The following is a 22,819-nucleotide window of genomic DNA, read 5'->3' as shown; positions in this document are numbered from 1 at the left end:
AGATACTTTTCATTTGTTCATTGTGATAGAAATGATAAATGAGCAAAGCTTCTTCCTGGGGATAATGTACTTCTTAAAATTTTCAATTTTGTCTTGGTTTTATATAAGATGTTCTTCTAAGTACGAATTGCCATTTGCAGAACCAAAAACACTTGGTGCTTAATAAGGCATAGGATGATTGCAAATTTTGTAGCCAATAGAAAGCATACAAATATACAATTAAGTACAATTTTCTCATAATAGAAAGATACCACATTTTTGTACTTTCTCATCTAATGAGAATAAAAACAGGTACACACACCCACGTACACCCACACATGCCCACACTTCCAAATTCATATATTTCCCAGTCAGGGGTGTCATTTATTGGAGCATTTATAGTGATTTTTATAAAATCCTATCATGTGCTTCTAGTCATTATTACTAGGCTTAGTCCTGTGCAGATTTATTTTGACTGTCGTTCGACATCAAGAAGAAAGGTGTTTTATTTAAGTAGATAGTGTTGAAACAAACAGAAAGCAACATAGGAGAAAAAAGACCTTTAAATTAATGGTAAAACAGCTGGTAGTTTGCTTGTTTCCTACTAATTTAATCAGACTTACATAAGTGATATCTGGACTGTGAGATGAACTGGGGTCTGATATTAGTTTCCTATTGGTGTTGTAACAGATTGCCACAAACTTAGTGGTTTTACAGCAACACAAGTTTATTATCTTACAGTTCTGGAGGTCGGAAGCTCTAAGCAGTGTCCACAGGACTGAGTTCTTTTGGAGGCTCTAGGTGAGAATCCACTTCCTTGCCTTTTCCAGCCATTCCTTGGCTCATGTCTGCTTCCTCAGATCACTCCAGCTTCTGCCTCTGTGCTCACATCTTCTCTCCTCTCTGACTTGCCCTTATAAGTATGCTTGTTTTTTTTAAAATTAATTTTCATTGGAGTATAGTTGATTTACAATGTTGTGTTAGTTTCTGCGGTACAGCAAAGTGAATCAGTTATACATATATCCACTCATTTTTAGATTCTTTTCCATATAGGTCATTACAGAGTATTGAGTAGAGTTCCCTGTGCTATACAGTAGGTTCTTATTAGTTATCTATTTTATATATACTAGTGTGTAAATGTCAATCCCAATCTCCCAATTTATCCCTCCCCCCGTTCCCCCTTGGTAACCATAAGTTTGTTTTCTACATCTGTGACTCTATTTCTATTTTGTAAATAAGTTCATTTATACGATTTTTTTAGATCCCACATATAAGTGATATCATATGATATTTGTCTTTCTCTGACTGACTTCACTTAGTGTGACAATCTTTAGGTCCATCCATGTTGCTGCAAATGGCATTATTTCATTCTTTTTTATGGCTGAATAATATTCCATTGCATATATGTACCACATCTTGTTATTTCATTGAGTTCACTTGGATAATCTAGGATAGTCTCCCCACCTCAAGATTCTTAATCACAGTTGTCACATAGGAAGGTGACACATTCAGAGGCTCTGGAAATTAGGATGTGAACATCTTTGGGGTACCTTTATTCAGCCTACCACTGGGCTCTTATTCAGGAATTTGATTAGCCTCTCTTAATGAGTCTTAGCTTCAGGGATAACAGAGTTCCTGGTGGAGCTGTATGCTAAGTTTATACAAGAACATGTGTACACATTGTGTGAGTGTGTATGCACATATATATTTAGTAAGAGTAATTACGTTTCTAAATTATCAGTAGTGACTCAGCATGACAATGGGAAATATTAGTTAAAAACCATGTTATCATTGAAATATGAATACTCTTCATTATTAACTGACTCTCTGATATAGGCCTGGGAAGATTTTTAAGGATGGACTTAGCATAAATAAATGATACCATGAATTATAATCTTATTGTATATAATAAGGTTTATTTTTCAATCAACCACAAATTTTGTGAAGGAGATATATTTTCTTGCCAAAATGAAACTACCAGGTGTGACCCTTTTTGACCTACCTTCCCTCTACCAATCTCTCCAAATGTGCATAATCCAAATCTATTTTTGTATTTTTATTAAGCACGGACTTAAAATGGTGAGTTTCACTTTATCTTACACTTACAGTAATGATATTCCTAAAGGAATTATCATTTAAAAAAAACTTGTTAACGTATTTGTCTAAGTTACCTTTGTACAACCAGCTATTGTAAAAAGTGTAATTTTCAGTATAGTCTTTAAGAGACTCTGGAGGATAACATAGAATCTCTCTCAAGTTTGATATTTAGTTTTCACGGATGCTTTAACTTTATATGGTATAATCTTTGCTGTTCAGGGTATTTTATTTTAAGCATGGGGAAACTTAGCTTTATTTTGGTGGTTAACTAAATAAAGCTATTTATCATTTTGATAATAAAACAAAAACCACTAGTATTGCTTTGGTTTTTCTTTCCCCCCTCTCTTTCCAAAAGTAATGTATAATTCTTTATAGAAAATTTGATTTTTTCCATTAAAATCACCTTGTTATGGCAAATGTGAAGTCTAAGACAGAACCCTCTGCCTTCCAGGAGCTCAGCACCCAGTAGTTACAATACTAAAGCAAAACACAATAGGATCTTTCTGGTGGTTTGAGTGGAGTGTTATGGAATCGGTGATGAAGGAAGAAGAAGTTCGCTGTGAAAGTTTTCATTAAAGGAGGTAAAACATCTTTGGACTCTAGAGCAGAACTAGAATTTTGTTACATGGAAAAGGGCATTCCAATCAAAGGAATAAACACATAAAATAAATATGAAGATACAGAAACTGATGTATTTAGGGAAAGTGAATAGAACAGTATGGAGAGCTAAAAATGTATGTTGAATGGTGAAAGGATAGTAGAAAAAACATTGGAGAGGAGAAGTCCTTTAAACATATTGTGAAGAACAAGTTAAATGGAATTCTGAGAATTTATTCTTGATTTACATTTGCATATTTTTCTGGAGTAGGTGAATATAAAGGAAAAAAATTAAGGTGCTTCCTGAATCTTGATAACTAATATAATTTCTTTAATTTTACATGAGCTTTATCAAAATTTGAAGTTGAACAAGTAATACATTCTATAGGTCTCTACAATAATTCTGTTCTCCTGGTAATTCATTGCCTGTTACATGAAAAATATATATAACTATATTTCTCTTTTAATAATTATGAATGGTATATTATTAACCATCCTATGTTTAAGTTAGCAATGAGATATAGACATAATAAATAAATATTTTTCATGTTGACAAAGTTCTGAAAACCTAACTCAGAGCATTTCCCTCATACTTAGCTTGTGCAAGAGGTTGTACCTATTTATTCTTTAACTTAACTAGAAGAATAAGACTTCTCAGTAATTCAGCAGTTGAGTGGGTATTACCCTTCCTTTATCTTTAATTTTTAATTAGCTACCATAGTTCATCCTGTATATGTCCTTTAAATGTTCCCATATGGTGCCCTGTTATGCATGCAGTACACAATTTGTTGGTAAACTAATGTTCTCATTAGTATTTAAACAGCAAGTCAACTTTTAAGGGAAATGACATAACAATATTATAAAATAATTGTGATGAAATACTCAAGGAACTAGAGGCTACACAGTTGTTCAGTAGACCCCTATTGATATATAATAGTTTTAGTATTTGACTTCGATAGTTCTTGTTTTTTGGAAAGATTGAAATTAACAGTTCATCATGATGTTAAAATGAGAAAACATAAATTAGCTAGTATGTGGCATCTCATGTATATAAAATCTTTCAGCTAAGGCCATTTACATCCAAACTCCAAAAATATTATTATACATCTTTATTAAGATAAGTAATTAGATGTTTTCATTTATGTGTAGCAGGATTATTGTACTAAGCTTTTCTCATGCCAGGATGAATCCAAACTCAGTAAACTCTATAGGTTATGGTTGTTCTAATCTTTTTATGTCTTTTGATTGCAAGAGTCTATTATTATAAAGAGATAGACACAGTACTAGCTTTCTTTTTTTAAGACAAAGAGATAATTATTTTATTTGATAAAGTTACAATTTGCCGATAAGATTTAACAACCATTACCATGAACAATATATCAGTATATCATACTGATATATCATATAACAATATATCTTATATCAACATATTAATGTATCATAACTTAACAATATATCTTTGAGATATACAGGAAGCAAGTGCCCTTAAAGACAAGTAGAAATGGACTATTCCAACTTTATGGTAGAGATTTAAACAGACTTAGTGGTCAAGAGATTAAATAGACAAAAAATATAAAAGGGTATTGAATATTTTATTATATAATGATAACATATAGACTTATATGTTATCATTATATAAGTTATATAAACATATAGACTTTGTACCTAACAAAGGGCAAATATAATTTTACTTCAGTCATGGCATATTCACAAAAAAATGGCCATTATGTTTTGTTTTGTTTTTTAACATCTTTATTGGAGTAAAATTGCTTTACAGTGGTGTGTTAGTTTCTGCTTTATAAAAAAGTGAATCAGCTATACATACACATATATCACCATATCTCCTCCCTCTTGCGTCTTCCTCACACCCTCCCTATTCCACCCCTCTAGAGGGTCACAAAGCACCGAGCTGATCTCCCTGTGCTATGCGGCTGCTTCCCACTAGCTATTTATTTTATATTTGGTAGTGTATATATGTCCATGCCACTCTCTCACTTCGTCTCAGCTTACCCTTCCCACTCCCCGTGTCCTCAAGTCCATTCTCTATGTATGCGTCTTTATTCCTGTCCTGCCCCTAGGTTCTTCAGAACCATTTTTTTTCAGATTCAATATATATGTGTTAGCATATGGTATTTGTATTTCTCTTTCTTACTTACTTCACTCTGTATGACAGACTCTAGGTCCATCCACCTCACTACAAATAACTCAATTTCGTTTCTTTTTTATATCTGAGTATTATTCCATTGCATATATGTGTCACAACTTCTTTATCCATTCATTTGTCGATGGACACTTAGGTTGCTTCCATGTCCTGGCTATTGTAAATAGAGCTGAAGTGAACATTGTGGTACGTGACTACTTTTGAATTATGGTTTTCTCAGGGTATATGCCCAGTAGTGGAATTGCTGGGTCATATGGTAGTTCTATTTTTAGTTTTTTAAGGAACCTCCATACTGTTCTCCATAGTGGCTGTATCAATTTATATTCCCACCAACAGTGCAAGAGGATTTCCTTAACTGCACACCCTCTCCAGCATTTACTATTTGTAGATTTTTTTGATGATGGCCATTCTGACTGGTGTGAGGTGATACCTCATTGTAATTTTGATTTGCATTTCTCTAATGATTAGTGATGTTGAGCATCCTTTCATGTGTTTGTTGGCCATCTGTATATCTTCTTTGGAGAAATGTCTATTTAGGTCTTCTGCCCATTTTTGGATTGGGTTGTTTGTTTTTTTGATATTGAGCTGCATGAGCTGCTTGTAAATTTTGGAGATTAATCCTTGGTCAGTTGCTTCATTTGCAAATATTTTCTCCCATTCTGAGGGTTGTCTTTTCGTTTTGTTTATGGTTTCCTTTGCTGTGCAAAAGCTTTTCAGTTTCATTAGGTCCCATTTGTTTATTTTTGTTTTTATTTCCATTTCTCTAGGAGGTGGGTCAAAAAGGATCTTGCTGTGATTTATGTCATAGAGTGTTCTGCTTATGTTTTCCTTAAGAGTTTTACAGTGTCTGGCATTACATTTAGGTCTTGAATCCATTTGGAGTTTATTTTTGTGTATGGTGTTAGGGAGTATTCTAATTTCATTCTTTTACATGTAGCTGTCCAGTTTTCCCAGCACCACTTATTGAAGAGGCTGTCTTTTCTCCATTGTATATTTTGCCTCCTTTATCAAATGTAAGGTGACCATATGTGCGTGGGTTTATCTCTGGCTATCTATCCTGTTCCATTGATCTATATTTCTTTTTCTGTGCCAGTACCATACAGTCTTGATAACTGTAGCTTTGTAGTATAGTCTGAAGTCCAGGAGCCTGAATCCTCAAGCTCCGTTTTCCTTTCTCAAGACTGCTTTGGCTATTCGGGGTCTTTTGCATTTCCATACACATTTTGAAATTTTTTGTTCTAGTTCTGTGAAAAATGCAATTGGTAGTTTGATAGGGATTGCACTGAATCTGTAGATTGCTTTGGGTAGTATAGTCATTTTCACAATGTTGATTCTTCCAATCCAAGAACATGGTATATCTCTCCATCTGTTTGTATCATCTTTAATTTCTTTCATCAGTGTCTTAGAGTTTTCTGCATATGGGTCTTTTGTCTCCCTAGGTAGGTTTTTTCCTAGATGTTTTATTCTTTTTGTTGCAATGGTAAATGTGAGTGTTTCCTTAATTTCTCTTTCAGATTTTTCATCATTCGTGTATAGGAATGCAAGAGATTTCTGTGCATTAGTTTTGTATCCTGCTACTTTGCCAAATTCATTCATTAGCTCTAATAGTTTTCTGGTGGCATCTTTAGGATTCTCTTTGTATAGTATCATGTCATCTGCAAACAGTGACAGCTTTACTTCTTCTTTTCCAATTTGGATTCCTTTTATTTCTTTTTCTTCTCTGACTGCTGTGGCTAACACTTCCAAAACTATGTTGAATAATAGTGGTGAAAATGGACGACCTTTTCTTGTTCCTGATCTTAGTGGAAATGGTTTCAGTTTTTCACCATTGAGAACGATGTTGGCTGTGGGTTTGTCATATATGGCCTTTATTATGTTGAAGTAAGTTCCCTCTATGCCTACTTTCTGGAGGGTTTTTATCATAAATGGGTGTTGAATTGTGTCAAAAGCTTTTTCTGCATCTATTGATATGATCATATGGTTTTTCTCCTTCAATTTGTTAATATAGTTTATCACATTGATTGATTTGCGTAAAGTGATGAATGCTTGCATTCCTGGGACAAACCCCACTTGATCATGGTGTATGATCCTTTTAATGTGCTGTTGTATTCTCTTTGCTAGTATTTTGTTGAGGATTTTTGCATCTATGTTCATTAATGGTATTGGCCTATAGTTTTCTTTCTTTGTGACATCTTTGTTGGTTTTGGTATTAGGGTGATGGTGGCCTCGTAGAATGAGTTTGGGAGTGTTCTTTCCTCTGCTATATTTTGGAAGAGTTTGAGAAGGATAGGTGTTAGCTCTTCTCTAAATGTTTGATAGAATTTGCCTGTGAAGCCATCTGGTCCTGGGCTTTTTTTGTTGGAAGATTTTTAATCACAGTCTTAATTTCAGTGCTTGTGATTGGTCTGTTTATAGTTTCTATTTCTTCCTGGTTCAGTCTTGGAAGGTTGTGCTTTTCTAAGGATTTGTCCATTTCTCCCAGGTTTTCCATTTTATTGGCATATATTTGCTTGTAGTAATCTCTCATGATTGTTTGTATTTCTGCAGTGTCAGTGGTTACTTCTCCTTTTTCATTTCTAATTCTATTGATTTGAGTCTTCTCCCTTTTTTTCTTGATGAGTCTGGTTAATGGTTTATCAATTTTGTTTATCTTTTCAAAGAACCAGCTTATAGCTTTATTGATCTTTGCTACTGTGTTATTCATTTCTTTTTCATCTGATCTTTATGATTTCTTTCCTTCTGCTAATTTTGGAGTTTTTTGTTCTTCCTTCTCTAATTGCTTTAGGTGAAAGGTTAGGTATTTTATTTGAGATGTTTCTTGTTTCTTGAGGTAGGATTGTATTGCTATAAACTTCCCTCTTAGAACTGCTTTTGCTGCATCCCATAAGTTTTGGGCCGTTGTGTTTTCATTGTCATTTGTTTCTAGGTATTTTTTGATTTGCTCTTTGATTTCTTTAGTGATCTCTTCGTTATTTAGTAGCGTATTGTTTAGCCTCCATGTGTTTGTATTTTTTACAGATTTTTTCCTGTAATTGATATCTAGTCTCATAGCGCTGTGGTCAGAAAAGATACTTGATATGATTTCAATATTCTTAAATTTACCAAGGCCTGATTTGTGACCCAGTATATGACCTATCCTCGAGAATGTTCCATGAGCACTTGAGAAGAAAGTGTATTCTGTTGTTTTTGGATGGAATATCCTATAAATATCAATTAAGTGCATTTTGTTCAGTGTATCATTTAAAGCTTGTGCTTCCTTATTTATTTTCATTTTGGATGTTCTGTCCGTTGGTGAGAGTGGGGTGTTAAAGTCTTCTACTATAATTGTGTTACTGTCGACTTCCTCTTTTATGGCTGTTAGCATTTGCCTTATATATTGCGATGCTCCTATGTTGGGTGCATAAATATTTACAATTGTTATATCTTCTTCTTGGATTGATCTCTTGATCCTTATGTAGTGTCCTTCTTTGTCTCTTGTAATAGTCTTTATTTTAAAATCTAGTTTGTCTGATATGAGAATTGCTACTCCAGCTTTCTTTTGATTTCCATTTGCTTGGAATATCTTTTTCCATCCCCTGACTTTCAGTCTGTATGTGTCCCTAGGTCTGAAGTGGGTCTCTTGTAGACAGCATATATACGGTTCTTCTTTTTTTTATTCATTTAGCCAGTCTGTGTCTTTTGGTTGGGCATTTAATTCATTTATATTTAAGGTAGTTATCGATATGTATGTTCCTATTACCATTCTGTTAATTGTTTTTGGTTTGTTATTGTAGGTCTTTTCCTCCTCTTGTGTTTCATTCCTAGAGAAGTTCCTTTAGCATTTTTTGTAAAGCTGGTTTTGTGGTGCTGAATTCTCTTAGCTTTTGCTTGTCTGTAAAGGTTTTAATTTCTCCATCAAATCTGAAAAAGATCCTTGCTGGTTAGAGTAATCCTGGTTGTAGTTTTTTCCCTTTCATCACTTTAAATATGTCCTGCTACTCCCATCTGGCTTGCAGAGTTTCTGCTGAAATATCAGCTTTTAACCTTATGGGGACTCCCTTGTATGTTATTTGTTTTTTTTTTCTTGGTGCTTTTAATATTTTTTCTTTGTATTTAATTTTTGATAGTTTGATTACTATGTGTCTGCTGTGTTTCTCCTTGGATTCTTCCTGTATGGAACTCTCTGTGATTCCTGGACTTGATGGACTATATCCTTTCCCATATTAGGGGAGTTTTCAAATAAAATCTCTTCAGATATTTTCTCAGTCCCTTTCTTTTTCTCTTCTTATTCTGCAACCCCTATAATTTGAATGTTGGTGCGTTTAATGTTGTCCCAGAAGTCTCTGAGTCTTTCCTCAATTCTTTCCATTCTTTTTTCTTTATTCTGCTCTGTGGTAGTTATTTCCACTATTTTATCTTCCAGGTCACTTATCCGTTCTTCTGCCTCAGTTATTCTGCTTTTGATTCCTTCTAGAGAATTTTAAATTTCGTTTATTGTGTTGTTCATCATTGTCTGTTTGTTCTTTAGTTCTTCTAGGTCCTTGTCAACCTTTTTTTTTTGTATTTTCTCCATTCTATTTCCAAGATTTTGGATCATCTTTACTATCATTACTCTGAAATCTTTTTCAGTTAGACTGCCTATTTCCTCTTTGTTTGGTCTGCTGGGTTTTTACCTTGCTCCTTCATCTGCTGTGTGTTTCTCTGTCTTCTCATTTCACTTCACTTACTGTATTTGGTGTTTCCTTTTCACAGGCTGCAGGTTCATAGTTCCCATTGTTATTGGTGTCTGCCCCCAGTGGCTAAGGGTGTTTCAGTGAGTTGTGTAGGCTTCCTGGTGGAGCAGACTGGTGCCTGTGTTCTGGTGGATGAGGCTGAATCTTGTCTTTCTGGTGGGCAGGACTGTGTCTGGTGGTGTGTTTTGGGGTGTCTGTGACCTTATTATGATTTTAGGCAGCCTCTCTGCTTTGGTTGGATTGTGTTCCTGTCTTGCTTGTTGTTTGGCATAGAGTGTCCAGCACTGTAGCTTGCTGGACATTGAGTGGAGCTGGGTCTTAGCGTTGAGATGGAGATCTCTGGGACAGCTTTTTCTGTTTGATATTACGTGGAGCCGGGAGGTCTCTGGTGGATCAATGTCCTGACCTTGGCTCTCCCACCTCAGAGGCATAGGCGTGACACCTGCCTGGAGCACAAAGACCCTGTTCAGCCACATGGCTCAAAAGAAAATGGAGAAAAAAGAAAGAAAGAAAATAAAGTTATTAAAATAAAAATAAATAAATAAAAATTATTGAAAATTAAAAAAAAATTAAAAAGTAATTAAAAAAAGAAAGAAGAGAGCAACCAAACCAAAAAACAAATCCACCAATGATAACAAGCGTTAAAAACTATACTAAAAAAAAAAAAATACGGACAGACAGAACCCGAGGACAAATGGTAAAAGCAAAGCTATACAGACAAAATCACACAAAGAATCATACACATACACACTCACAAAAACAGAAAAAGGAAAAAAAAATATATATCTATATATTAAAAAAGGAAGAGAGCAACCAAATCAATAAACAAATCTACCCATAATGATAAACTCTAAATACTAAACTAAGATAAAGATAAAACCAGAAACAAATTAGATGAAGAAAGCAAACCCCATGTCTACTGTTGCTCCCAAAGTCCACTGCCTCAATTTTGGGATGATTCATTGTGTATTCAGGTATTCCAGAGATGCAGGGTACATGAAGTTGGTTATGGAGGTTTAATCTGCTGCTCCTGAGGCTGCTGGCAGAGATTTCCCTTTTGCTTCTTTGTTCACACAGCTCCTGGGGTTCAGCTTTGGATTTGGCCCTGCCTCTGTGTGTAGGTCGCCTGAGGGCGTCTGTTCTTTGCTCAGACAGGATGGGGTTAAAGGAGCAGCTGCTTTGGGGGTTCTGGCTCACTCAGGCCGGGGGAAGGGAGGGGCATGGATGCGGGGCGAGCCTGCAGTGGCAGAGGCCGGCATGACGTTGCACCAGCCTGAGGCGCGCCGTGCGTTATCCCGGGGAAGTTGTCCCTGGATCACGGGACCCTGGCAGTGGCGGGCTGCACCGGCTCCCGGGAGGGGAGGTGTGGATAGTGACCTGTGCTTGCTCACAGGTTTCTTGGTGGCGGCAGCAGCAGCCTTAGCGTCTCATGCCCATCTCTGTGGTTCGCGCTGATAGCTGTGGCTCACGCCCGTCTCTGGAGCTCCTTTAAGCGGCGCTCTTAATGCCCTCTCCTCGTGCACCAGGAAACAAAGAGGCAAGAAAAGGTCTCTTGCCTCTTCGGCAGCTCCAGACCTTTTCCCGGACACACTTCCCACTAGCCGTGGCGCACTAGCCCCTTCAGACTGTGTTCACGCCGCCAACCCCAGTCCTCTCCCTGCGATCTGACCTCCGAAGCCCGAGCCTCAGCTCCCAGCCCTCGCCCGCCCCGGCGGGTGAGCAGACAAGCCTCTCAGGCCGGTGAGTGCTGCTCGGCACCGATCCTCCGTGCGGGAATCTCTCCGCTTTGCCCTCCGCACCCCTGTGGCTGCGCTCTCCTCCGTGGCTCCAAAGCTTCCACCCTGCCACCCCCAGTCTCCACCCACGAAGGGCCTTCCTAGTGTGTGGAAACCTTTCCTCCTTCACAGCTCCCTCCCCGAGGTGCAGGTCCCATCCTTACTCTTTTGTCTCTGTTTTTCCTTTTTTCTTTTGCCCTACCCAGGTACGTGGGTAGTTTCTTACCTTTGGGGAAGTCTGAGGTTTTCTGTCAGTGTTCAGTAGGTGTTCTGTGGGAGTTGTTCCACATGTAGATGTATTTCTGATGTATTTGCGGGGAGGAAGGTGATCTCCACATCTTACTCCTCTGCCATCTTGAAGTTCTCTCAGTACTAGCTTTGATCTTCTTCCTTAGGGATGTAAGCGAAACTTCCTGCACATTCTCATAAGCTTCTTGTTTTAATTACAGTGTATAATATTGTGTTGCATACAATAGGAAGACATTTAAAATAAGATTAGTTTGGCTATCTCAGAAGTGTAGCTTGAAGCATTAAATAGGATAAATGGAAAATACACATAGACATAACATATTTAGCTTTTGATTCAAGGAACTCAATCCAGTGTATGTGTTTTAAAATAATCACCTTTAAATACTGAAAATTCACTTATTTTAATCCTATAATCAATGCTTTTAAAAACAGACCTTGAAATGGAATATCTAGGTGAAAAATAAATAGGTGGGCTGTAGCAAGCTATTTTTATCTGCTATTTCTTAGAGGGATAATATAAAACTGTCCTCAAAATTGCAACTATGCAAACTCCCTTTAAAGGTTGGAGCTTGCTTAGCAAGCTGATAACATAGGCTCATTAGGTAAATCCCCTTAAGTATGTCTTACTCCTGAAAAAAAAAGTCGTTTTGAATCATGATGATTTTGTGTATGTGTCTATATACATGTGCATATGTGTTGAGGATGGGTGGTTTGCATATTTTCCCAAGGGCTTTCTTCTGGGATTTTCTCAAGGAATTATTCTATATCTATGGCTCAATGCAGGTGAACATTTGGACATTCATAGAAAACAAATCAACTGTCAAATATATAGTTTCCAACCTTAATTGTATTCTCATTGCTGTTAGAAAGAAATCCTTTCACAGATTTCTAGTTGACTCCCTTTTCAATTTTCTACTCATTCTAAATCTTTACTACTCTTTCCAAGTCTACCTTCTTCAGATTACAAAAACTAATCTTGCTTTTAAGTTCTTTGAGGAATCACAACCAGGTAGGAATACCTTAACCTTCTTCCCTACCAGCTAATGATTTATGTGTCTCATTTTTCTATCCTTTCTTCCTCAGGGCAAGTGCTCCTACTATTGTTTAGGTTTTAATTCCAGCCCAGTGAGTTCTTGGGAAACTGCTGCACTTTCCTATCCTTTCGGAGCCTCCAGTCTCTCTTCCTTCAGTGGCACCTTTCCCTCAACGTACAAGTCTACCCCATCTTATTATAATTCATCATACTTGAACTTGGTCACTGGTGACCCCCTTCCTCGATCCATTCTTAAAATTTTCCATGATTTTAGTGCATCCTCTTTCCCCTTGACCTTATTCTCTTGTATCTCTGGCTAAACTTTCTGTCTCCTCTGTCTCCTTGACTGACCTACTCTTACTTTGCTGCCTTTCTCTCTCTGTCTCTGTCTTTCCCTCTTCCCCCACCTCACTTTAATTTCATCTAAATCTATTCCTATGCTTTTCACTGTCTTCTTACAGCTCCAGTTCTTTTCTGTGTTTTCAGTTTTGATCTTTCTCCTGAATTTCAGACTTCAATGTGTCACTGTCTATTGCATATTTATTCTTGGAAGTCTCCCAAGCACCTCATAGTCAGTATATTCCAAAAAAACTGTTGCAAAGTCATACTTTTGAGGCCAGAGATCTGAGTTTAAGATCCTGACATTCAAGGAGATGGTAGAAAGATATCTGACTTATTTCCTTATCAAATAGTCTTGAAACTCCATTTCACCAACACATGTATCCGCACAACTACTCTCGTTCACCCCCATTATTGCAATAACATCCTAGTTGACCTCCCTACTTCTACCTTCACTTAACTGCACTCTATTTTCAACACAGTACCTGGGGTGATCCTTTAAAAAAAGAAAGTCAGTTAGATTGTGTCTCTCTACTCAGAACATTCCAATGGTTTCCCATCTTGATTTTTAGTAAAACTAGAAGCCTTCATCCACCAACCTCTGCCCCATATTCCTTGATTCCCTGACCTCAATTCTTACACTTTCACGTTTTCTCCAGCCACTCAGACTTCCTTAGTGTTCCTTAAGTTTGCTGGGCTCCCTCTTGCCACAGGTTCTTTCTTTTTTAATTAATTTTTATTGGAGTACAGTTGATTTACAATGTTGTGTTAGTTTCAGGTGTACAGCAAAGTGAATCAGTTATACATATACATATATCCACTATTTTTTTAGATCCTTTTCCCATATAGGCCATTATAGAGTACTGAGTAGAGTTCCCTGTGCTATACAGTAGGTCCTTTTAGTTATCTATTTTATATATACTAGTGTATATATGTCAATCCCAATCTCCCAATTTACCCCCCCCCCCACTTTCCCCCTTGGTAACCATAAGTTTGTTTTCTACATCTGTGACTCTGTTTCTGTTTTGTAAGTAAGTTCACTTGTACCATTTTTTTTAGATCCCACATATAAGTGATATCATATGATATTTGTCTTTCTCTATCTGACTGACTTCAGTCAGTGTGATAATCTCTAGGTCCCTCCATGTTGTTGCAAATGGCATTATTTCATTCCTTTTTGTGGCTGAGTAATATTCCATTGTATAAATGATGGAGAGGGTGTGGAGAAAAGGGAACCCTCCTACATTGGTGGGAATGTAAATTGGTGCAGCCACTATGGAGAACAGTATGGAGTTTCCTTAAAAAACTAAAAATAGAGCTACCATATGATCCAGCAATCCTACTCCTGGGCATATATCCAGAGAAAACCATAATTCAAAAGGACACATGCACCCCAATGTTCATTGCAGCACCATTTACAATAGCCTAGACATGGAAGCAACCTAAATGGATTGATGGAGAAATGGTAAAGAAGATGTAGTACATATATAAAATGGAATATTGCCAGAGGTTCTTAACACATGACCTTTTATTCAAATGGATGTCACTCTCACCTTCTATAAGCCTTTATTAAATGTCACATTCTCTGTGACACATTCTCTGACCACCTTATTTAAAATTGTATGTCCACCCCCCGACCCTGGTCTTCAACCCTTAATCCCTATCTCTGTTTTATTTTTCTCCATATTGTTTATCTTCTAATATACTTTACAATTAACAAGTGTTTATTTTGTTTCTGTTTCTATCCTCCACTGTAACGGAAGCTCCATGATGGCAGGGGATTCTGCTTTGTTTTCCTCACTATTGTATCCTCAGTCCCTAGAACATAGTAGAAGCTCAGTGATATTTGTTGAATAAATAAATGAATGAACAAATTAAGATATCATGGGGGAACTGCTTTTTGAGCTGCATAGCACTATAAAAATACTAATTATTCCTACTATTATTATTCCACTGCCCCCATGACAAGGGTCACATACACATTCACACTCACATGTACAATATCTTCTCTTTTTTTCCCCATCTCTATGTCCTATCTTGGTTTTGAGACACCATCTAATCAATTTTTGAGGCTGTTTACTTGGAGGCATATTTGAATCTTTCAACTATTTAGTCACTAATTCCTAACTCTTACATTAGATCATTTGGAGCACAGTCTCCATTTTAGTCCCCACTACTTTACCCCAATCATCTTAAACTTTTCTCTAGACAATTGCAGTAGTCTCCTCACAGGTGACTTTGCAGTTTATTTTAACATGAATACCATTTCTTAAGTAATTTTCTGTGGCCTCAAATTATCTACAAAATGCTTCCTGTGGTACTCAAGGTTCTTCAATACTAACCCTGACCTTTTTTTTTTTTTCTTTTGGCTGTGTTGGGTCTTTGTTGCTGCACACGGGCTTTCTCTAGCTGCAGAGAGCAAGGGCTACTCTTCGTTGCCATGCATGGGCTTCTCATTGCAGCAGCTTCTCTTGTTGCGGAGCATGGGGTGTAGGTGTGCGGTCTTCAGTAGTTGTGGCACATGGGCTCAGTAGTTGTGGCTCACGGACTCTAGAGCACAGGTTCAGGAGTTGTGGCGCACGGGCTTAGTTGCTCCGCGGCATGTGGCATCTTCCTGGACTAGGGCTCTAACCCGTGTCCTCTGCATTAGCAGGCGGATTCTTAACCACTGCTCCACCAGGGAAGTCCCTGACCTATGTTTTTGAGACACTATTTTTCAGCACTATAAATTGTTCTGTTGGCCCTTTTTATTTCTTTATACTTCAACAAATACTTGTTGATTATTTACTGAGACAGACACTATACAGTGGCATTTAGCAAGACACCATCTCTTTTCCCATTTCCTTATAGCAATTGGTTATAGTTTGGGAAGAATGAAGGAAGAGAAAACCTAGCATCTCAAAATCATAGATCAAATGCAGACTAGCCATAGGTACAATGAGCAGTCATTCTGATTTTTCTGGAATAGACTTGGTTTATACTTGTTGCCCCAGTGTAATTATTAATGTCTTCCTTCACCCTCAGGACTCTCCCCATTTGGTAATAAATCATATAGTCTCTGTCTATAAGCAAAAATAATTTGAATTTTCTCATGTGCTCTTTCCCTACGTTAACTACAAAGGTTACACGACTGTCTAAAGCAAAATTTAAGTCCCTTTCCTCTAACACCAGGACATACTTATAAATATCACACATAATGTTTGGTGGAGAAAAATCTAGATGGATCTTATAACCTGAATGTCATTTCAACTTTAGTATAAAACATTTGTCTCAAATGCATTTTAATAATTACTGCCTTAGCAATTTTTATTACTCTACCTCTTGTCTGAAATGTCCTATATTTACTCTCCATTTATCCATAGCCTACCCACGTTTAAAATCATACTTATATCCCCAGACTTTTCTTTGTATTGGTATCCATCTATCTCTACCTGTGATCTCTCCTTTTAGCAGTTATTTTCTAAATCACTTATTTGGCAACTTTTGGTATACAATGTACTTTTTTTTTCCTTTGGGATCTGTTGGTGTAAGTAGTCTGACTGAATCTTTCAGGACAAAGACTGAGACTTATACATCTTTGATTCTATAGCACCAACTCTAAGGCCAAATTCAGAGTATGCACAAACAACCTAATGTGAAAAAAACCCAACAATAATTATGATAGCAGTGGTAATGAGAGTGGTATTGACGGTGTATAATAAAGTAAAATATATGAATTTTCAAAAAATATCATACTGAGAGTAGGAAGCATTAATTATAGATTAAAGATGTGTGTTTGTGTGTGTGTGTGTCTGTGGATGTATTTGTGTATTTGTAAAGTATATTTGTTTTAAGTTATTTTGGGGTCAGGGGAAGAGGTTGAGGGAGAGAAAGGAAAGACATACTATATTTTATCAAGTGATTAAGTTGAAGATGTGCCATCATTTTGTAGATTGCTAAGGGAAAGAGGCTAATTAAGCTATGGTGTAATGCTTTCATATCACTTAGAATATGCATTTGGTATATATTGAAAGACATATTTACTGATGGATTTCTTTGATGTTGGATCATTCTTGTATATACATAACAAAGAATAAGTGATATCAAATGTCTAACACTCCTAACACTCCTTCACACTCTGAGGTCATCAATTGTAAGAAACATTTCTATTTCAGACATGTTTTAAAATACTTTTTAAAAAGAAATATTTTGTCGAATGGACTTATAGGGCATAAGTAAGAATATTGCAAAAAACAACATCTGATGAGTTTACTAGGACCTGAGGAAAGGCAACAGATCCTAAATATTCTGAAACAATGGAAGGAAAATAATGGACTTTTTGAATACAATCAAATGTAGAAACCTGAGTTAGAACAAAGCTTTATGGGATTTTACTTTCACCCTCACTGTCCAGTAGCAGAAACTGTCAATTGGAAAGTTGTAGTGAAAAAGGGAAAAATATATTATGATATTGGGTATCTAATAGATGTAAAGGCATGAAGCTCTAGCATAAGGTTGGATAGTTAAGAACTAAATACTAAGAGATGGAGTTTACGTACAAGGTTTAATTTTTATTGCTGATTTTTCATTGTCTTGGAGCAGAGGAGGAAACTAAAATTTTTCTGCTCAAGAACTTCTGCTTTGGATCAACATCTTCTATAAAACCTGCTTGCTGGGATACCTACATGCCTTATCTGATATGAGGAAGCCTCTAGTCCTAAACGCAAACAGAATTCTTAACTATTTTCAGGATAGATTGTGTGACACCACAACAAAGTTAAGTCCATCAGAATTGAGTGTTTGAGCTGAGTGGATAAAATTAAGAAAAATAATTGGTTTAGCTTTGTTGCTGAACAGAAAATGTGGACCACATTCATAGACCTTTTATGCATTGCCTTCTCACATTTCATCTTTGTACTGCTCTTGTGTTCATGTTCAGATCATTCATATTTTATTTTGAAACATTTTCATTTTCAGATCAGCAGTTGTGTGATCCTGGTGAATTTCTTTGCCACGATCACGTGACTTGTGTCTCCCAGAGCTGGCTGTGTGATGGGGACCCTGACTGCCCTGATGATTCAGACGAATCTTTAGATACCTGTGAGTAGAAAGGTTCTCATACCATTCGGATTTACCTTACATGTGAAACTAAATGTCAGCTGTTTTCACAGATGACTGCTGTTTCCGTTTATTCTTTTTTTCCCAAATAGCCTAAAAACTTAAAACCTTTTGTTTGTGTGTCCTTTAAAATGACTATGTGAATGAGAGCATAAAATGCAGTTTTGTCGTGAGAATTAACTTATGAAGGGAAGAAAATGCAAGGTTATTTCAATGTGATTGTGTTACTCCTAGAAAAAAATTTACTTGAAGAGAAAAAGATCCTTTAAAACACAGCACTGAGAGGGAATAAGATCCTCTCCAATAATTTATCTCATACATTTTGAGACAGAGGAGCATATAGAAGGAATAATGAACTAATCAAGCTTTAGCTCCCATATTATATCTATTAATATCTAGGGCACTACACAAATTATTGAAAGTGTTTTCTTTTGCACCTGAAACATAGAAACTACATTTATCCATCCATGCAGTGAGAATCTTTGACTTTATAATATCAGATTCAGAACTCTTAATACACATGAGTCCTAATTGTAATTGTACTACTGTGTCTAACTTGGAGACCATTAAGGGTTTTGCCCATGTGAAAAATGCCACTAAATCAAAATTGTAAATAATAACAGGACGACAGCTAAATCTGCTACACTTTCTTTTAAATACCCACTGTTGTAAGGAGTATGAAGAGTCCCCTAAATTTTCATATTGATATTTCCAGCATAGCTAATATCAGTTTTTACTCCCCACGCAAACAGGTATGTCAGCTTACCAGGATCATCCTCAAAGCAACTACATAGTTCTGTGAAGTCAACATGAAAAAAGAAAAATCCACCACTCTTATTGCTTGATATTGTAGAGATAATAATTATTGGTTCCATTTTCCACTTTTATCTACATGTTTATAAGTCTTATAGATGGAACCAATATAAGTTTTGATGAAAATCTTGGTGATAGAAAGCAGAAGCAATGCTTATTCACTTTCTTCATGTTTGCTAGTGTTTTTAAAGTTTCTCAACATATGGGTACTTGAATATTTGCATTAATTGCCTTTTTTCAATTTGAACAGATCACTTTTTCGATAGTAAGAGGTTGTAGTTGTTTACTACATTTCTAATTTTCACCAATTTCATCAGTTTAATTCTGAAAACCTTTACGAGACCCCTATAGCATAGATAAGGTTCTAGGCATGATAAGAGGAAAAAGTATATTAATAGGAAAATACTCTAGTGGATAAATAAAATCTGATAAATCCATACAAAGGAATATTATTTAACAATAAAAAAAGACTGAAGTACTTATACATGCTACATGGATAAATCTTGAAAATATTATGTGAAGGAAAAGAAGCCAGGCACAAAAGACCACATATTTTATGATTCCATTCATATGAAATATCCCAATAGGCAAATCTAAAGAGACAGAAAGTAGATAAGTGGTTGCCAGTGGCCAGTGGGGTGGAGGGGAATGAGGAATGTCTGCTAATGAGTATGGGGTCTCTTTGGAGGTGATGAAGTGTTCTAAAATTAGATTGCAGTGATGGTTGCACAACTCTGTTAATGTATTTAAATACATTGAACTGTGCATATTAAATGGGTGAATTGTATGGTAGGTGAATTATACCTTAACAAAGTTGTTTAAAAATGGAAAATAAGGAGAAGAATCTCAAAATTATGCGAATGGATGCGGATGGTATAGTAATGTGAAAAGACAACAATAACAAAATACCCCACCCATGAAATATATAAGTAGTTGGACTACATTTCATCTGTATAAGTAGTGGGACTTAACACTGTTTAAGCCTTCCCCTATTTAAGTGCCATAGAAGAGTTTTCTTCTCGTTAGATGCAAGGAACGATCGCCATGGCATAATCGGACTAAAAAGTTAAATTTTTGAGTTTTGGAGTCTTGCATTTTTGCCCTGATCCTACTATCAAATTCCTGATGGGAAACATGACAGAGACACGAGAGAGATTTGCAGAATCCATACGTAGGAAGGCAGGTTGAAGGAGAAATGCCCTGGAACTTGTACCTGGCACAGTGCAAAAGTGATTGAGAAGAAAAGGCTGTGTGGTCTGTCTAGGCAGGAGTTCCTTTCATGCTTTTGAGTAATAGAGAATAATGATGCTCCCTTTGTACTCAGGAGGGGGATTAGTTGGAGAATCAGGCTGGAGAGGATCTATGGTACAGAGGAGGCACAAGGACCTTGGTGGTCAAAACTCAAACCCAAAGAGGAAAGAGACCCCAAAGTGAATGCCAAAGTGGGTGGATGACTGTATTCCACTCCCCCTCCCATGCCGGCTCTGTGCTTCTAGGAACATGGGCAATACCTAGCAGGGCCACGGCAGTCAGCTAGACTTGTTTTTGCTGGCCAGCATCTGCCCTGATTGATTGCGCTTCTGTTCTTAATGGTCAGTGTCTCGACCACAATGCTAGAAAATATTTTGAATATCCATCTTGCCCAGAAGGTAGACACCACCTTGTGTTCGGGGGGAAAAGGTAGGTCCTTCAATTCACAGAGATTAGGGGCTTTGGCGGACTGAAGCTTCAAATTAGGAATTACATGTGGGTTAATTAAAAGAGAGATAGATTTTCTTCTTATCTAGTTTTTAAAATGAAACTCATACCTTCTCAAGATATTTTTGGCAGTTTTTAAGTATACAGTTAGATTCCTCGATAAAATTTGGTGAGTTCAGTTTTAAAATGTTTTCCCATTTTGGCCATTCTTATTCTACTCTCGGGCATCAAAATTGCTGAATATTCTCAAGAGCAACAGTAAAAAAAAATTCTTATTTCAGTGTAGCAACATAACAAAGAAAGAAAAATACTCATTTTTTTTTTAACCTGGGTGTTTAATCTGAGTAACATGTTTGGATCCACATTTAATTTGCCTGTTTCAGATAAGTGGTTTCAGTACTAACTGAAATCTGGACAAGCATAGAGAAAAAGCTTTATGAAAAAATCAGACTTTTTCAAATTTAAATTTCTCAATCCAGATGTTCACAATTACCATTTTCCCTAATCATAGTGCTTTGTAATGTGTTGTTTTATAACATTCATATGCAGTCATCACTGATCTGCATAAAATAATTGCATAATTTGATAATTATATGAATGTATATACATTCAATGTGAAGGATAAATACTAGAAATCAAAAACCTTGCAGATTGATTCTTAAGAAGGATGATTTTGTGCTCAGTGTATGAACAAAAGTATGTTATCATATTTGATCTGAAGACAAAGTATGTTGTACCTACAAAATATTAGATGAAAACCACTGATGCAATGCACTTATTTTTCCTAAATCCACTTAGCCTTTAAAATGATAAGAGGACCAATATAGCATAGAATTTATTATGACATTGTGAAAGCTCTGCCATGACAAAATTCTAACAGGAAAAAAGTGGATCTTGTCGAGGAGGAGGAAAAGCTTTACTTGTGAGAGGCTGATGACCAAAATGCTTTAGAAGATAAACATGCCTACAGAAAAACAAAGAAAGTGAAAATCAAATGAAATTGAGGTATTTGGGGATCTGAGAGGTTAACAGGCACATATTTTCTTTCTCTTCTGTGTTTGTTTAGGCCCAGGTTCTAGGGGTATTTTCTACTATTTATGGGGCAGAAGTGAGATTTCACTAACAGCAATCCAAGGCCAAAGAAACCCCTCTTGAATGGGGTTGATTTACCACTAAGCTGACTGCATGTTGGGATGACTTTTCTAAAATATGAAATTAGAGAAATTTAATAATTTGTATCCTTACCGTTGAATATGAGAAATGGTTCTTTAGCCTTATATTACAAATGAAAGTCTTTATTTCGCTACATTATTTGAAGTAATTTGTTAAGGGTCTAAATGGCTAACCATCTTTTAGGTCCTATGAGGCAATGAGAGGAGAAAATCAGGAAAAATCACCATCTTTCTACTCAGTGCTTTCAATCCAGTTGTAAGTCTAGCATTTTGTATGATGAGAATTAAAGTGAATAGTAGAAATGTTATCTGTGGAATGAAAACTTGGTACCCCCTGTGACAGGGAAGTCTTCCTGAAAGGTGCTTTTATTCCAAGGTATTCAATACATAATTCCTTCTAGGATTTTCTGTTGAATGCTTAATGATACTTCCTTTCCAACAATCAGTTTCAGCAGATGTGTGATATTTTTTGGCAATCTGATGTGTATATACTTAAAACTAGATTCCTCCTTTTAAGTCAGGAAAGTATTTGTTCTGCTCTTTCTCCTTCTTCTTTATTGCCCTCCACTACCCCCCTTCCGAAAACCATGTAGAGAGTCCTTCTACTATAGATCATGTTGTGGATATGATGACTCTTTGACTAACCAGGGAGTATAAAAATGACATTATAGGAGGGTAAGATTTGCAACCTGGCTACAGTAAGTCCCCTACATGGAAACCTTCAAGTTGTGAACTTTCAAAGATGAGGACGTGCATTCACATAACCAATCATGGTAAGTTAGTTCACGTGTTTGGCATACATTGTGATGTGAGTGCATCCTCTACAAGTGGTTGTGCTTTTGTGTACTGTACAGTACTATATAGAGTACAGTAGTACAGTATCTTTGTTTCAAGTCCAGGATGTCCAGAAGCAAGCGTAAAAGCAGTGGTAATGTAGCTGGTACTGCTAAGAATCACCAAGAGAGACAGGAGGAAGAAGAAGTAACTGAAAAACCAAAGAGATTCACGGCGTAGGAAATGGCAAGGGGATTTTCTTTATTTGAGAAGGCACTGTTAGTTTTTGAGGCAAAGGACCAGAACGTAGAACAGTACACGGA

The 22,819-nt window shown here is 36.5% G+C and overlaps 1 protein-coding gene across 1 annotated transcript in view; it reads left to right on the top strand.

The window, feature by feature from the left end:
- Window positions 1-22,819, top strand: part of LRP1B (LDL receptor related protein 1B) — a 1,897,582-nt gene that overhangs the window by 351,392 nt on the left and 1,523,371 nt on the right. Inside the window, exon 2 of the mRNA XM_036857483.1 lies at window positions 17,899-18,021. Within this exon, the coding sequence (XP_036713378.1) occupies window positions 17,899-18,021 (123 nt within the window). The remainder of the gene's footprint in view (window positions 1-17,898; window positions 18,022-22,819) is intronic.

This window comes from Balaenoptera musculus, chromosome 7 (assembly GCF_009873245.2).
Source record: "Balaenoptera musculus isolate JJ_BM4_2016_0621 chromosome 7, mBalMus1.pri.v3, whole genome shotgun sequence".
Lineage (NCBI taxonomy): Eukaryota > Metazoa > Chordata > Mammalia > Artiodactyla > Balaenopteridae > Balaenoptera > Balaenoptera musculus.
The sequence above is the reverse complement of the archived record's forward strand: the minus strand, read 5'-3'. Positions and strand labels throughout refer to the sequence as shown.